The sequence below is a fragment of the Oryctolagus cuniculus genome, chromosome X (assembly GCF_051225735.1).
Source record: "Oryctolagus cuniculus isolate XC-2025 breed Fujian yellow rabbit chromosome X, ASM5122573v1, whole genome shotgun sequence".
Classification (NCBI taxonomy): Eukaryota; Metazoa; Chordata; class Mammalia; order Lagomorpha; family Leporidae; genus Oryctolagus; species Oryctolagus cuniculus.
The window spans coordinates 83,058,263-83,075,088 of NC_142888.1; the positions used below are offsets into that span (position 1 = coordinate 83,058,263).

Consider the following 16,826-nt stretch of genomic DNA (forward strand, 5'->3'; position numbering starts at 1 on the left):
TGATGTTGATTAACTTGCCCAACGCAGAAAGTAGCAAGAGCTGGGATTTGAACCTAGCCAGTCTGGATCCCGAGCCTGTCCTCTCAACTGTCACACTATACATTTTGTTACAGAAGAAGACTGAGACACTGAGAGGCTACCTTACTCAACTAAAGTACTCAGTTTTCTTAGTCACTTAGTGAGGAACCTATAGCCAGGACCCAGGTCTAGCTCACACTCAATGCAACACTCTTCCCCTTACTCTGCACTGTTAACCAAGATGAACCGATCACTGGGCTGGCAGCTTATTTGGACCCTTTTCTATGTTGGCTTCTGTCGCTTCTGCTAGACAAAGGCTTTGGGTTCTGATTTTGGTCCCTTGCCCTGGAGCCTCAGACAACTGCTCCCTAGGCTCAGACATGGGCCTCTATTTGGAAAAAGGAAGTAGTGAGCTCAACAGCTAAATGGATCCTGTTTCCCAAAACCAGTATCTGGAGGCAGGTCACACTGGCTGTGCACACAAGCTCACAGAGCGCACAGGTCTCTGAGCAGTAAGCAACAGTGGCATCAGAGCCAGACCCCCCTGTGCAAGAGAAGAAATAAGGGCAAAAAGCAACTTGAAAAAGCAGTGGCTATACCAGTCAGGTGGAAGGTGGCCTGCAGCTATGAAATCATCAATTTCAAGACTAATGGACAACAATGGCCAGAAAACACAGAAGTTTCTGTTTCTCCAACAGAAGCCAAGGGCAAAGGTCTAGTCCCTTCTATGCTGGGCAGGTGAGTGGTAGAAGGAGACCACATGTGCTACTAGAGAGAGACACTGAACTGAAAGTCAACAGAACCAGCTCTGCTTTTATTAACTGGTGTGACTTGTGACTTTGGGCAAATCACTTCACATCTCTGGGTTTCCATTTGTTCATCTAGAAAATGAGGGAGCAGAGAACTAGCTGATCTCTGAGGTTTCTTTCAGCTGATTTGACATCACCAACTCAACAACCTGAGGCAGTGCTGCTAGAATATTCTGTGCCTATAGCCAACCAAAGGGGAAATCAGCTACAAGGAAGAGAATAAGAAAACACAAATGACCTTTATGGAAGGCTACAAATGAGGTAATATACAGGCAGTAGACTTAGCACCAGGCCTGCAGCATAATTAATGTGTCCTCAAAAATGTCACGAGTGTTATGAGTACTACGTCTCCTGGCTTTTCACAGTATAGAAGGAGAACCAAAAATCAGAGCGAGCTCTGTCTCCCTAAGTCGGGCACTTTTTTGCCCACCTGACCAGGTTACTGTGTTTTCAAGGTGTGAGGGGGGCCCCAGCTGTCCATAATATCCTAGGACAATTATGTCTAGAACCAGAAGGCCCACCTCCCAGGGGAAAAAGTGAAGAGAGAATGTTAACAGCAGGAGCCTGGATCAAGCGCTCAGTTCGCGCCCAAGTATCCACGGAAAGGGGGGATAAAGAAACAACAGGTGCAGGCCACAATGTACTTTGCAAATTGTTTTTGAGGACAGACCCAAAGCAGGGAGTAAGAAATGTGGGAAGATGATCCTAGCCTGGTTTCCACGTGCAGCCATCTGAGCAAACACAGCACTGGCTGTGAGTTACAGCCAAACACCACCCGGCCGGTCAGGAGACCTTGTGACACAGCGGGCTTCACATTCTTCACAAACCGAACATAGCCTTGGCCTAAAAGGTCACTCCTGACTCCTATACCCAAGACAGTACCTCCCTAGGAGCCATACACATGGAGGACAGCCACGAGGCTCAATCATTTTTCTCTGCTCTCTGGCCAGAAATGCCATGAGCAAACAAGGAAACATGACCTTGGCTTGGTGCTCACTTAGAAGGCTATTCTGAGGAAAGCCCAGCTGGAAAGTCAGAGAGAGGGAGCTGCCACGCAGCAGAATGGAAATCCAAAGGTAAAAGCAGCCCCTTTCCTCAGGGGACTGAGATTCCTAGGGGGACTGGGAAACCAGGAAAGAGGGAGAAGCACCCACTGTGAAGCAGCAGGCAGTCCCCAAAGGGCCAACAGTGAAAGTGCAAAAGAAAAGGAGGCACACGCACACATGACCCTCAGCAGCATTTCTGCAAGGTGCACAGAATTAAGTGCAGCAAAGATAGTAAGGTGCCATGACAGCCACTGCAGTAACTGAGACTTTCAAAAAGGAAACTTTGGGGGTCAGTGCTGTGGCACAGCGGGTTAACACCCTGGCCTGAAGTGCCGGCATCCCTTAAGGGCGCTGGTTCAAGACCCGGCTGCTCCGAAGCCAGGAGCCAGGAGCTTCTTCCCGGTCTCCCACACAGGTGCAGGGGCCCAAGCACTTGGGCCATCTTCTACTGCTTTCCCAGGCCACAGCAGAGAGCTGGATCGGAAGAGGAGCTGCTGGGATCCAAACTGGTGCCCATATGGGTTGCTGGCATAAGCTTAACCTACTATGTCACATCACCGGCCCCCAAAATACTTATTATTCTATATAGGAAGCTCCTGGCTCCTGGCTTCGGATCAGCGCATCTCCAGCCATTGCAGTCAATTGGGGAGTGAACCATCAGATGGAAGACCTCTCTCTCTCTCTCTCTCTCTCTCTCTCTGCCTTTCCTCTCTCTGTAACTCTTTCAAGTAAATAAATAAATCTTAAAAAAAAAAGGAAACTGGGTGAGGGCTGGCGCTCTGGTACAGTGGGTTAAGCCACTGCCTGTAGTGCCAACATCCCATATGGGCACTGATTGGAGTCCCAGCTGCTCCACTTCCAACCCAGTTCCCTGCTAATGCACCTGGGAAAGCAGTGGAAGATGGCCCAAGTGATTGGGCCCCTGCGCCCTTGTGGGTGCCCTGGCTTCAGTCTGACCTAGCCCTAGCTGTTGCAGCCATTTGGGGAATGACCCAGCAGATGGAAGATCAATCTCTTTCTCTCCCAGTCTCTCCCTCTCTGCAACTCAGCCTTTCAAATAAATATTAAAAAAAAAAAGGACGCTCTGAGCAGATGCAAACCAATAAGATGCAAGTGCTGATGTGAAGAGGACTCTTTGTTAAAATCTTCCTTAGATCTCAGGATGAGTTAACTTCTGTAGCTAATTTCTAAGGGTTGCTGTTTGTCTCAGAAATGCCCTCTAAACCAGCTGCTCCCAGAAAAGCAGGATTCTTACAGAAACCTGACCCTAGCCTTCTGAATCCTCACAACTCCAAGACTAAGGATCAGTCTATTTACCCACAGTATAGGGGATATGCCCAAGGCCCTTGCAATGGCCCTGGCAAGTGGGGCACTCCCTACTCCAAGGCAGTGAAGTCAGTTGACCAAGGCCTAGGCTCTGGAAGGCTGCACAGAAAGTGGGGTGAGGAGGGGGGTTCCTCTAGTAATTAATGGTTTGCGTCCCAGGGCACAGTCGACTCTGAAACAGATGAGCTAGTCTTGAAAAGGAGATATAGGAAAACTGTCTATTTTTTCCTATTTGTTGATGCATAATTCAAGGCACAACGCAGTCTGTTCCCACAACCAGCACATTTTCCATGGCACCATACTTCTTGTTCTGCTAAGATAACGGTCCACTTTAAACCTGCCTTTTTTCTAAGAACTCTTGGAGTGGCTCTTTCTCTTCCAACAATTACCTAACCCTGGTAACAGATGGCACTAGACAATGTGGCACTGCCCTCAATTGAAAGAAATTAATGAGTAAAAATAAATCCATTCACCTGTCTCTGACCATTTCACCTCCCCTAAAACCACTCCTTTCATACTTCTATAATCTACTCAATGGTTTCCTAGACTACAAATCTCAAAATAGCTTGCATCATGGAGCTGGCCCATTGACGAAGCTCAGTAATAATTAAGCCAAGAGGTCTATGGAAAATCAAGCTTCCTACCATTGAGAGCCACCCTTCAAATTCTTTCAGAAAGGACTGGGTGATTTAAAGCAGTCACCTTCCCATTTCCCACAAAACTCTCCTTAAGCCTCCTATAGCCAGCAACCCTGTCCCACAGAGATGATTCTGCAGTTGCTAACTTCATGGAACCAGTATTTTTTGCCCATGAAAGGCAGAAGCCAGAGAATCTTTCCCTAGTTGAGATTCTGAGAGCTGCTGTTTTGTACCAAATCTCTACTACCTTATCCTAAGATCAGGCACCCTAGCTCATAGCAGCAGCCATAGTGATACTGATGATGGTTGTCATTGTCACCAGACTCATCCGGTTGGGGTCACTGTCATCAACATCATCATCATCACCATCACATCCCTGTCATCAGAGCTCAAATCTACTGAATGCTGACTATGTGCCAAAAATTATCCTTAGAGATTTATCAATATTTTATCATTTTTCTTCCTTAATCCTCACAACAACCATCGTATGCTTAAGTATGATTATTCCATTTTAAAAATGTAGAAACCTGGCCAGTGCCGTGGCTCAATAGGCTAATCCTCCGCCTTGCAGCACCAGCAACGGGTTCTAGTCTCGGTCGGGGCACCCAATTCTGTCCCGGTTGCCCCTCTTCCAGGCCAGCTCTCTGCTGTGGCCAGGGAGTGCAGTGGAGGATGGCCCAAGTGCTTGGGCCCTGCACCCCATGGGAGACCAGGAAAAGCACCTGGCTCCTGGCTTCAGATCAGCGCGATGCGCTGGCCGCAGCACGCCGGCCGCGGCGGCCATTGGAGGGTGAACCAACGGCAAAAAGGAAGACCTTTCTCTCTGTCTCTCTCTCTCTCACTGTCTATAACTCTACCTGTCAAATAAATAAATAAAATCTTTTTTTAAAAATGTAGAAACCCAGGCTCAGAGAGGTTAAGCAATTTGCAGAGGGTTACACAGCTAACATAAGGATTTGAACTCAGGCCTTGACAAGTTTATCACCTGTACTCATAGGTGGTACACCATTACCATCTTGAAATATACAGTAGCACAATTACCACCATTACAAATTGCTACCATTCAATGAGTGTTCACATGAGACAGACTTGACTTGGTTATTCCATTTCATCACAACTCTATTTGGTAGGTACTATGATCACTCCCATTTCACAGATGAGAGAAACTGAGGCTCTGAGAAATAACATGATTTAGAGGTTCAGAGAAGTAAGTAAGGTCCCATGGCAATGATGATCAAATCCATACCCAGGAAATACGGTCAAGAAGCTCAACCCACTAAGCTGAACGTGCACTGGGAAACATAGGCATTTCTACTGCCCTACTTAGATTCCCTGCTGCATCCCGATCCAAACCTGCAGGGTCCCAGAGAGGATTTGGCAAGTCAAGGCCAATGAGGACACCGGGCTACCCATTCTGGGTACATGCCAGCAACTCAGATCTAATGAATGTAGGGAAAGAGGATCAAAACTCTTTCTAGACGTGTCTTCCTCACCCCCATTTTCCCTCAACCTGATTTCTGAAGATAACACCTCACCATCAGCCTCTGCTAATGCTCTGCCCAGGGCATCTAATAAGTGTTTACCCAGGGCTCCCACAGCCATACTTAAGGGCCTTAATGTGCAATCTGGCTCTGCGCCTTATTTAATCAGCACCTGAATGAAATGTCTCTTTGCTAGCAACAGCCAGAGCAGTCAGTCAGAGTCTTTTTGCACACAGCTGGTTGACTGGCAAAGGCGATTCAATTCACGGCAAAATATACCCCAAGTTTATACCACTGCGAATGTATTATGGGCATGGCGAGACTGATGGCGCTGGGGTGGAATCAGAATGGGCTGAGGCTTCTTTCCCCCTCTAGATGACCTCACTCCTCCCTGTCCTCCTCACCTAACACTTGCCCACAGGGGAGAGCTTGCACAGTTTCTGCCAAACAGGTCAGTCCTCCGACCTGGCTCCAGTCATCCATGCCCTTCCCTCAGAATCCCTCTGATTTGTGCTACTTTTCCCATCTCTGGCATTTCCTTCAGCAGCTACTAGACAGGTACTCAAACCAATCAAGAGAGCCCCTAAACCTTTCCCCTTCAGGATCTGTTTGGCAGTAGGTCCAAGTACCTTGACACACCACACACTGATGAATATGTGAGCCCTGTTCTGTGTCGCATGGAACTAGCTGAGTAAACACTGTGGTCTGGTGCCCAGAGGAGGAATCCTTGCCAGGCCTTTGGGTTAACTGCTGCATCCAAGTACCTCAGAGAGGGACTCACATTAATATGATGCCCTTGGGGTCAGCAAGTAGGGTGGCAAGACATTGACAAGCCCAGTTCCTTTGGCGTGTGGGCAGTAGGGCAGAAGCCAAAACCTGGGTGAGGACCATGGGAAAGTGCACCTGCTCCAAAACACTAGACACAGTCCACTGATTAGAGGTCAAGTAAGGACCACAAGGTCTTCTGTTAAATTCAACCTGTCTCTGATGCCCAGTTGGGTCTGTGGATGAAACATTTGTGCTTTAACGTGAACCCCTTAAATGCAACTACTTTCTTTCTTCCTAATTGTCTCATGGACATCTCTTCCTCTGATGGAATGGGCATTTTGAATTGCAAAAGGAATTGTTTGGAGGTTGGAGTACTCTGGGAAGGGGCAAGCTTAGCTGAGGTGGAACAGGTGGGGAGACTTGGAAACAGGAAGAAGGGATATGAAAAAGAAAGGTGGAACGATGACATCACATTTCATCAATTCTGCTGTGGACTTCAATCAGGCTATCAACCATCCTATGAGTCACTAGAAATAATCTCCTGGTTACAGGTGAAATGCTTGATACCTTCCCCATTTCCTATATTTAATGTCTGCTCACTTACCTCAATGATCTGTACATCCATTCTCAGTAGAGTGGATCCTCCTGGGGCCAGCACTGAGAACATAATTCTACATCTTGCAAGTCCCCTATCAAGGAATCATAGGGATCTGCAGTTCTGTTATCAAGAGCCCATTCCTAGAGTTTTACTTGGTTTGCCAAGAGAAAGAAGTCTGCCCTGATAATAATATGGAGATAACTCCAGGTTATAGGCGAGACACTTTCCTATGAGGAAGAAAGCAACCCTATGCCTTTGCAAATATTGCTTCTTAAAGTGTAAAATCCCCTTCCTCTCTCCATCACCCAACAGACTCCTACTCATTCGTGCATATACATTTATTGAGTACCTCCAAGAGCCAGGCCCTGTTTTAGGGACTAAAACAGAGAACAAGACCAACAACGGTCCTTGCCCCCGTGGATCTAACATGCCTCCTTCATGAACCAGCTCAAATGTCACCTTCCCTAGGAAACTTCCCTGAACTGCACTAGGAAAAAGAAAACATCCTTTGTCTTCCCTGCTGTGTTCAAATTAATTACCTCAGATGTGATGGTGTAATCTAGTTGATCTGTTTCACCTGTGTCGTCTGAACTATGAGCAACATGAGGTCAAAAGACTGGTTCTTATTTCTCTTTTTCCTCTCCGGAGCCCAGCACACCAATGTTAGACACACACTACCCATTTGATAAACATTTGTGGAGTGAATGCAAAGATGGATAAATGCTCATGAGCACTGAAAATAAGAATCCTGCACACAGAGAGTTAGCATGCAACAACCGTGTGTCAACATTCCCTCTTGTCAGCGACTGGAAAGGAGGGAATGCAGAAGGACTGGGAGGTAACAGAGGAGACCTGGCTGAAATGCTCCATACGCACACCTCACAGTCACCAAACAAGCCCCTGCATGCCACAGCTACTTCATGGACTCTCTTTCTTTAGAAAACTACTTGTTTGTTTATTTTATTTCAAAAGTAGAGAGACAGAGAGAGACAGACAAAAATCTTCCATCTGCTGTTTCACTCCCCCAAAGGCCTGCAACAGCTGGAGGTAGGCCAGGCAGAAGCCAGGAGCTGAGAACTCATCACAGGTGTCTAACATGGGTATCAGAGACCCACGTACTTGAGACATCATCCGCCATAGGAAGCTGGAATCAGAAGGCAAACTCAGTCCCGGGCATTCTGACATGGGATGCAGGCATCCCGAGCAGCAGCTTAATCAGTGCAGCAAACATCTGTCCCTTCTATAGCCATCTTAAAATCCACCTCGTAATAGCTTGAGACCCTCAACTTCTAATTTGAACTGCACTACTTAACAGCTACAAAACACAGGAGGGCTGCGAGGAGACTAAATGCCTTGCCTACAGGCCACCTAGACTCTCATCTGTCAAAATGAACACTTGAACCAATTTCCCACCTCATTCATTAACCACCAGATAAATGTCTCTCAAAATGGGGTCTACAGCTCGCCAGCATCAAAATCCCCATCCTCATCCCAAATCTCTTCAGAATCACTGTGTAGAAAGTCAGGCATCTGCATTACAACAAGCTTCCAAGGAATTCTTTCCCAAATACAGTTTGACAACCACTGATCTCCACACCCACGGTAGCTTCATGGCCACTCATCCAGTTACAGGCAAGAGAGGAGTGCCTGAGACAAGATACAAGGGAACTTTGAAAACTTCACAGAAAAAGTAAAAGATCAGTTCATCCTGCTACAAAAAAGAAATCTGAGATCCATGCATGTAAGGGGTCTTCAAAAAGTCCTTGGGAAATGCATATTATAAAAAAATGCATGGATTCTTCAGTGGTTTTGCATCAAAATAAATTTTAATTCCATTTTCCCATGACCATTTTGAAGTACCTTTATACTCTTAAAAGGCATGAAAGACTGGAAGAAGCTGACAAATCTACCTCTTTTTCTATGGGAGCATTTAACTGAGGCCTGATGGCAATACACTACCAATTGAAGAATACAGGAGGGGAGAAAAAGGAAACCTATGTCATTAGCCTAACACATTAAAAAATTGTCATATTAAGGAAGCAAGAGAAGAACATTGGCATATCAAGATATCAACCAAGGGATAATGACCAAGATGCAACAGCATAATTTTCTGATTGGGATGAAAGCAAGCAGATACTTTGGGGCCACAAGTGGGCCATGCTTACAATAAGCAGCTGTCTGCGATGGAAATTCTACAGAAAGATGTGTGAGCTGGAGCTGAGACCACCTCTCTCTCTCTCTTATGACTACTGCAAACAGACAGGAAGATTCGCTTAATGGGCACAGGACACATAGGAGCTATGTCCATGAGACCACCAGGGATCATAGACAGGGCAACCAGAAGTATTTGGAGGGTTAGGGAAGGAGAGAGAAAGGTGTTACGAAAATGAGAAAAATAACTGGAGTCAAGTCAGGCTCAACTGGAAAAGTTTCACACAGGTGAATCTTCAGAGGAGTATTTATAGAGGGAAGGAACCCCAAACATGTCCCACATAGACTGAGAGAAAGGTCACACGTCTATGGCAAACAGACAAAAATCCAGGGAGCCTGTGGATCATCCACGGGGTACAAGCCAGCAACATACTGTTATTTAAAAGCAAGCATACTGCTGCATTGTACTAACAGGTGCTCAGCATGAAAAGGCCAGGAGGCAAATCTTGCTGCTTCATATGAGACAGACCTGTGGTAAAAGTTAGAGCATCCACTGTTATATGGTTTGCATTTGAAGGGTATACAGACATGGCCAAGGATCCAGAGAACTCATTAGAGAGAGTTTCTAGTAGCTATCAATAAAGGTGAAAAGAAGCTAAGATGTGTCAATCTTTGAGTCTGAAGTCAAACTCTGTTGGTCATCAGTCAGCTTCAATCAGCTTTGTCCAGCTTGAGTGTTTAAGCAACCACACAATTATTCAAAGCATTAAAATGTTTTGTTTCCATTTGGCCTATTTCGTGGAGTAGACTGAGCTAGGAAAAGGTTAAATAGTTTACTCAGGTTCTCATAGCAAACCATAAGCAAAACTAACATCATAATTTTAAATGCCAAGGCTGACCGTGGGATGTTTAATCCGCCAATCCACACTACCTTTCCTCATAATGGACACCCCCCATAGACTGTAGCAATGAAAGATGGAAAAATTCTCTGCAAATTTCCTGGAAGTGGGGGGAGGTGGATAAAACAAACTAAAAAGGAATGCCATGCCTCACTGCCGAGGCCCATATAAACACCATCCCCTTGTGTCCCCCTGGACTGATGACACAGGACACAGTCCATTTGATAAGCTGTCAGCAGATGGCTGGATCCCTTATTGTACCCATTACCCACCGACGTCAATTCCAAGCAGGAACAGTAATCTGTGCCCCAGACAGCAGATGGGGAATGAGGAGGTGTGTCTCATCTTGGGTCAAGGGGAAAAAACAGAAAGCCTTGTTCTCCACTCCAGTAGGTTTTTCTGTAAAACAAATCCATCACATAGCAACTGGAATGCACCGGTGTGTTTTCAGTGAATTGCAAAGGGTGTCACCAATAGCTCAGGGTTTTTCTTCACTTCTAACAAGGAGGAGGGAAGTAAAAAAATCAAACAGTGAAATCAAACCAGGTAACCCATTCTGTGTGGAAATCAAACTTCAAATACATTGTAAAGAAGACAAAATCAAATAGCAATGGCAAACCTAAAAAAGGAAGGAGTTCAGTATTACTGGCCTAAAAGTAATGACTAGGGGTTAAAGGGTCAGGAGAGTCAATTATTATTTGCTGAATGTCCAGCCTGGATAAAGCCTGCCTTATGCACATAGACAGCGAGGGTTAAACGGCACATGTTGCATTCCACTACGTCAAATCCCTAATCAGATGTCAGCACAGGCACACACAGAACCAACAAGAATTAAACAATTACACAAGACATCCCAAACAGGATCTTATCATTAAGTTCTTAAGACAAAGACAACATAACTGGATTTAAAGAAGACACAGGGCCACTAAGTTAAGACCACCAGTCTTTACAGACACAATCAAATTGTCAGGCATTTTAACCCTTCTTCTAGAAACTGTAGATTTTTAAGTCTCAAATAGCTATGAGAATCTTGTCCTACTAATCCCGTATTCCCAGTATGGCAAATCAGTTCTAAAGTTATTTCTGCCTCTTAACTTGCTTGGAGCTTTTTGATAAACAGCACAGTCACTCAGCAAATTCATTCATGGTCACCCATACCCCTGCCAAAATCATACACCAAGAGGGACTGATCATGCTTGAAGAAATACATATTGGTATAACTGGCAGACACAGATGATACTTTGCAAGGCATACTTAACAATGGCATTTTAGCCTGGCTGTCTGCTGATCTTGGGGAGCCTTCAGACATCTCCAGCTTGAGCTCTGCTACTTTAGTCATGCAAGCCTGTATCACTCTACAGTCCCAGGACATCTGAGAAATCAGATGAGACCACAAAGAAACCTGACAGCAGGAATATGAATCAAAAGCAAAACTCAGACATAAGCACTGCCCTTCCTTATGCTCCTGAACTTGGCAGTCACCCAAAGGCAGCATGGCATGGTAAGGATGTGAGTGACAAGGTCTGGCAAATGAGTATTTTGCAGACTGAAAAATGGGAGATGGGGAGACTAACCAATTTCCCTCCAACTCCTCTACTTTCCAGCCTAGAGGAAAATCACCTTTGTTGTAAATGTACCCTGACTGAGGAGGGAGGGCTTGCTGCAAAGTGAAAATTGAGTCATCCTGTTGAAAGACACACATCAGAGATGTTTCTGTGAAGCTATTCCTCGCACTTCAGCTAATGGCTCCCTTGCCTTGTCAGAATGTCTAAACTCCTCAGAAGTTATGGCTACAACATAGCTGAATTCAGCTAATTACTTGCCAAAGCACTTCTTTGGACACAATGTTTCCCTTTGGAATGTACACAGTCACAGGAAACATTTTAACTTCTTTCTCCAGGCCTAAACTAATGTATTACAACCCTAAATAAGATAATGCATATGAAAGTTCCTTCTAAACAGCAAAGTGCTAGCCAAGTGTAAGGCAGCATTAACCATATATACTCTCATTAGTCATTGCTGCAACCAAGTCAGAAGATTGTTTCCAATCACCTGCTGTTAATTCTTTTGAGGACACACATCAACTTTTTAAAAAGCCACGCATTCATGCTTCCCAGGAGGAATCACATGGAGGGTATGGAAAAATTGGATTCCTCAAAGGCTAGGTTCCCCAGTAGGCCAAAGGTTATTTATTTAAATGAAACAAAGGAGCAATTTAAGGGTAACTGGGGGGCTTAGAATTCCTCAGTGTGACTCTGTTCTCTGTCCCCATCCTATAGCTTCAGAGCTTAATCCAAGCACAGGTCAGTAGGAAATGCACAGGTGACAAAAATTAGTCCACAGTCCCCAAAATACCCACCCCACTCCCAAAAGCCATCATCCTCTGCATACATACCCAAGGCTGGCCTGAATGGGTTGACTTTACTGGGGAGACACAGGGAGAGCAAAAGATGAACAGGGCCTGGCCACCTGATCTTTGCAGAGAAGGAACCAGTTTCTTTTTCCTGCACAATGAGGTCAAAAGCATTTCAGAATAACACTCTGTCGGATCCCCACCTACCTACCACTTACAGAGTAAAGAATCACAGAACATGGACCGTCAAGAGCTAGGAGTCCAAGTCTGCCTCATTTTACAGGTGAAAACACTGAGATTCAGGAAGAGTGCTGTACCCAAAGTCACATAACTGATTAATGCCAGAACTAGGTCTCCTGAGTCTTCCAAAAGCTTCTAAAATCTTTCATCTAAAAATCAGTGGTGCTGCCAGGTTTGACATCATCAAACCAGCAACAGTGCTGGTCAGGCTGAATTTAGTCCTTTGTTGACCTTGTAGAGAAGCTGTTGCCAGAGGCCTCGAGACCACTTCATAGAGGAGGCACCCCCTGACCCTCACCACCTGTCTTCCTAAAAATGCACTCCTGTCCCAAGAGCCTCACACAGTAGCAGTTGAGATGTGTTGTTTCCTCTCATTAACAAAAAGCCCATTCATAAAAAAGAAAGAAAGAGGACTGGCTCAAATTTACACAGGAGGTCTAGCTGGGACAGCCCTGGACTTCCTCTGAATGGCATCACTTCCCAAGAAGCCATCTCTTAGAAGCAAATAAAAAAAAAAAAAAACACTTCCTACTCTAGCCCTGCTCAACGCTAACAGCCACCAAAGCTATTCACAGCTTGTCACAAGGAAGGGACCAGGGGTCATTCACTGTATCTTACAGATTGGGAAACTGAGGCCAGGATCCTGTAATCAAATGAACCAGGAGAAACACAGAGCTACCAAGTACCCAAGTCAAGACACAACACCATCCTCATCTGCCCTCCCCCCTCCACCGCTGCCCCAGGACTGCCACCCACTGCCACCCTTGCTTTGGGATTCACAGCTTGCAACCCCAAGGAGAGTGGGTTTGCTTTCCAACCCAGCCACTAATTCATCTTTTGGCTGCAGGTAAAGGACCTCCTTCCTATCCCTATCTCTGAGCCCTACCAGGGCTGTAAAATGGAGATGATAATCTCAACCTCCTGCCTGACCCAGGGTTGTCACAAGTCTCCTGAGACTAACCTTCCAGAAATGTAAAAGTGATAAAGATGCTAATGACAGGCTTCCAAACTGCCCCTGAATAAAATACACCAGATTTGCCATAGCTGATGGCGTTCCCCTTTCCCCCAGCCTCCTCCTCCATGATTTTGTAGCGTGAGAGCATCTCTCTGCACAGGCTGAGTGCAGAAAGAGGCTCACTCTTGGTCCTCACCCAGATTATTTTTATGGATCTGGCGCCTTTCCTTTTCAATCCCATTTGGGTTCCTTAGCACTGCTAATGAGCAGGATCGGGAAGGTAAAGAAAGCAGCTCTCTGAGCACCACTGGACTGGGACCACAGAAGACAGAAAGTAAAAGATGGAGAGGTTGCTTGGCAAAAGACAGGTACCCTGTCACCACAGATAGAAAGCACCAGCCCCGAGTTCACGAGGCAGCCTGGGACCTCTTTCCTAGTACACTTAGTAGGAGTTTGGTGCTGCTTCAACTGCTCACAATTAAAAGGCACACCTTACCCGAAAAGCAGAAACTCCCAAATGAAAGCGTCAGTAAGAGAAACCCATACAAGTATTTCCCCCCAAAGTACCACAGTGGAGACAAGGAAGCATTATGCGACCACCCCCAGGAAAGAGTGTCACCAGGCCACTGGGAAACAAACTACCACAGAAGCCCAAGGGGTTGGGCCATGGGCCACAGAGTGATTCAGAAAGGGCTCCTGGCTGGGGTTGGACTTCCTGCTTGCACAAGGCCAGGGCAGGGCAGGGTGGGGAGGGGCAACGGCCTGAGTGCCAGTCGTTCCTAGGGCTTGGAGCATAGGCTTCCTCACTTCCACTGTGGGGCTGATACAGTGCGTACAGGTGAGACAAAGGCAAATCGGAAATGAGCACAAAGGCAACCACTCATTGGAAAACCATCTGTAAGGGTCCCACTTCCCGCAGCAATGAGGTGTTCTACGCTACCGAGTGTCCTCAGCACACAAATGACTCTTATCACTTAGGCTGCCCAGGAAAAAGTCAACAGACTCACATGCATCATGGTGACCAGGTGACAGGGGTTGAGCAGGTAGATGACGGTCTTGGTGGCGAACTTAAAGCCCACCTCCACCCCGAAGGTCAGGCACAGGGCTACTAAGAGCAGATTCTTGCTCAGGCTCTCCTTGCCTTCCTCTGGCCGCTGGGTCACCTGCTCTGGCTGGCTGCCATGGCCACCCCTACCGTCTTCCTTCGTCTGCCTCAGGATGTGCCGCAGGGCCACCAGGATCTCCAACAGGGCCAGGGTCAGCACCACCACACTTTCCAGCAGCCGCTGCTGCCAAGAGAGGAAGGCAGCACAGTCGGGGCCCCCATTGCCTGCAAAACTGGGGTCCACGCCCCCATAGAGCCAGTCCAGGAGACTTTGGTAGCTATACCGGGACATGATGCAAAGTGGTTCCCCTTGCCCACTGTGCAGGAAGTAAGAGCGAGATGGAACACACGCCCAGAGGGTTGCCCGGGTGCTGGAACATGTAAGGAGGGCACACCCCCGCACCTCCCTCCAGACACCGGGGCACCGAGAGCAGGGGAGGGACGCTACACGCGAGGCCCTGGGTACAGTGCTGGCTCTAACTTGTCCCCACGGCTGTCTGGGGAGCCCCCCGCGCTTCTCCAGTGGCCACCAACGAGGCAGGGTTGAAAGGAGCCGTTGGCCAATCTAAAAGGAAGGAGAGGAAAAAAAAAAAGGTCTCAAAGAGGCAATTGCATCGGGAATTACGAAGCGGGGAGGGGTAAATAGCAAGGGAAGAAAAGGGGAACAGGAGCAGCGGTGAAGCAAGCAGGGCTCAGGGGAAGCCAGAGGCCGAGAGGGTCAGGGCGGGGGCGCCGTGGGAACCCGGCAGTGCGGCGGGAGCGACCCCGGGGAGGCACAGGGGGTGAGAGCGCGGGGACACGCGGAGGCTAGGAGAGCAGCTAGCGGGGCCGGGCAGGCGGGGAGGGCGACGGGGATGGCAGGGACGCCCGACTCCTCGTCTCACGCACTCCACAGGGGGATGTCTTACTCCTGCAACCGCGTGGCCGTCTCTGCCCCCAGCTAGCAACTTCGCCGCGACGGGCCCCTCCAGCCAATTTAGAGCCGTCCCGGTCCAGCCTCCCCGGCCCCGGGTACACCCCCGAGCCCCCAGCTCCACCCCCCGGCCGCAGACGCCCGCCCTCCGGGCAGCACCACCCCCAGCCCGCCGCCCGCCCGGGACCTGCCCCCCTCGCGCAAGCAGCGGCGGGAGGAAGAGCCGGCAGGGAGGGCTGGAGGCCGGGCCAGCCGGGGGCTGGCCCGTCCGTCGGCCACCTCCCTCCGCCCCGGCGCTGCATCTTCCCGCGCCACCCGCCCGGCCCCGGGGACGGGCCGCCGCGCCCCTCGGGGCTCCACTCACCGGCAACTCGGCTCGCGGCCCCGGCTCGGGCGACCGCTCGGCTCGCGAGCTCCTCGCGCCGGGCGCTGGGCTCCCCTGGCGGCCGCAGCCACCGCTGCCGCCGCCGCCGCGCTCGGCTCCTCCTCCTCTTCTTCCTCCCCCTTGCAGCGGCCGCGCTCGCTTCCTCCTTCTTCTCCTCCCTCTCTCCTCCCCCTCGCCGCCGCTACCTCCCTCCTCCCGTCCGGTGGAGCCTCTCGCCACCCCCACCCCTCCCACCCCCACGCCCTGGGGCCACCACTACCCCCTTCGCCTGCCTCCCTGCGCGGCCTCTTGCGCTCCCCACCACCACCACCGCGTCCACCATTCACACCTCCCAGCCTCCCTCCCCCGGCGCAGTCTCCGCCTCCTTCCTCCTCCTGCCCGGCCTGCCTCGTCTTCTGCACTCGCGGAGCCTGCACGCGTGCACAGACACCCTCCTTCACTACCGCGTGCGGAATTCGCCTCCTCGGCCGAGCTCGGCGGGCGGACTCCGCCTCTGTGACTGCCCTGCTCCTCCCGGGGCGCGTCTCTGTACCCTGGAAACCAGAGCCGGCACTTAGCGGGCCCTCGCTAACTTCTTGGCGAAATGAATAAGCCTGTCTAGCGAGGAGCGGCCGCGCAGGCGGGCATGGCTCGCAAGCCGGGGCTGGCTGCGTACGACCTTCTCCTCTTCGCCGGTCCTCCTGGCGGCCACCTAGCCGGACACTCACGCAGGACCAGGAAGGCAGCGTCTGCCCTCACAGCGCGTTCCCCACTTGAGCGCACAGGGCCCAGCCTTCTTACCCCTGCTCTTCCCCCTCGTGCTCCGATCCGGGATTTTCCTTCCCACCTCCAGCCACACAGCCCACCCCTTCCTTCTCCCCGGCTCCGGACAAGCCCTCAGCGTAGAGCAGCGAGAGGGAAAGGAGTGACCCCTGACCTCTTAACCCCTCCTGCTGCTTCCTATCCGCCCAGAGAAAGGATCAGCCAGGACGCTGTCACGTGCACAAGCAAGTCTGAGCCCCAAACTGGATATGAGCACGCAGCTGATTGAAACTGGTTCCCCTCTTCCCTGCTGCTTTCTATCTACCCACTGTGTTTGCTCTCCTTAGGACAAGGAGACTGGAAAAGACCTTCTCAGAATCTACCCCCACGTTGATTTAAT

The 16,826-nt window shown here is 49.2% G+C and overlaps 1 protein-coding gene across 23 annotated transcripts in view; it reads right to left on the reverse strand.

Annotated features, from left to right (window-relative positions):
- The window catches only part of TMEM164 (transmembrane protein 164), a 168,813-nt gene extending 152,263 nt beyond the window's left edge, over positions 1–16,550 (reverse strand). For 3 of the 23 annotated variants that reach the window (XR_016227832.1, XR_016227830.1, XR_016227833.1), the window contains exons 1-3: positions 15,665–15,798; positions 14,290–14,952; positions 12,130–12,238 (exon numbers count right to left, since the gene is read on the reverse strand). Coding sequence is in view for 15 of the 23 variants with exons in the window: in XM_089324040.1 (XP_089180166.1) it covers positions 10,012–10,133; positions 12,130–12,238; positions 14,290–14,679 (621 nt within the window). In the remaining 8 variants the exon portion in view is untranslated. Of the gene's footprint in view, positions 1–10,006; positions 10,134–12,129; positions 12,239–14,289; positions 14,953–15,275; positions 15,411–15,664; positions 15,859–15,944; positions 16,306–16,465 lie in introns of those variants that run through there. The other 20 variants (XM_070066406.2, XM_089324039.1, XM_089324044.1 and 17 more) reach the window with 18 other exon arrangements.
- Between the last annotated feature and the right edge of the window lie 276 nt (positions 16,551–16,826).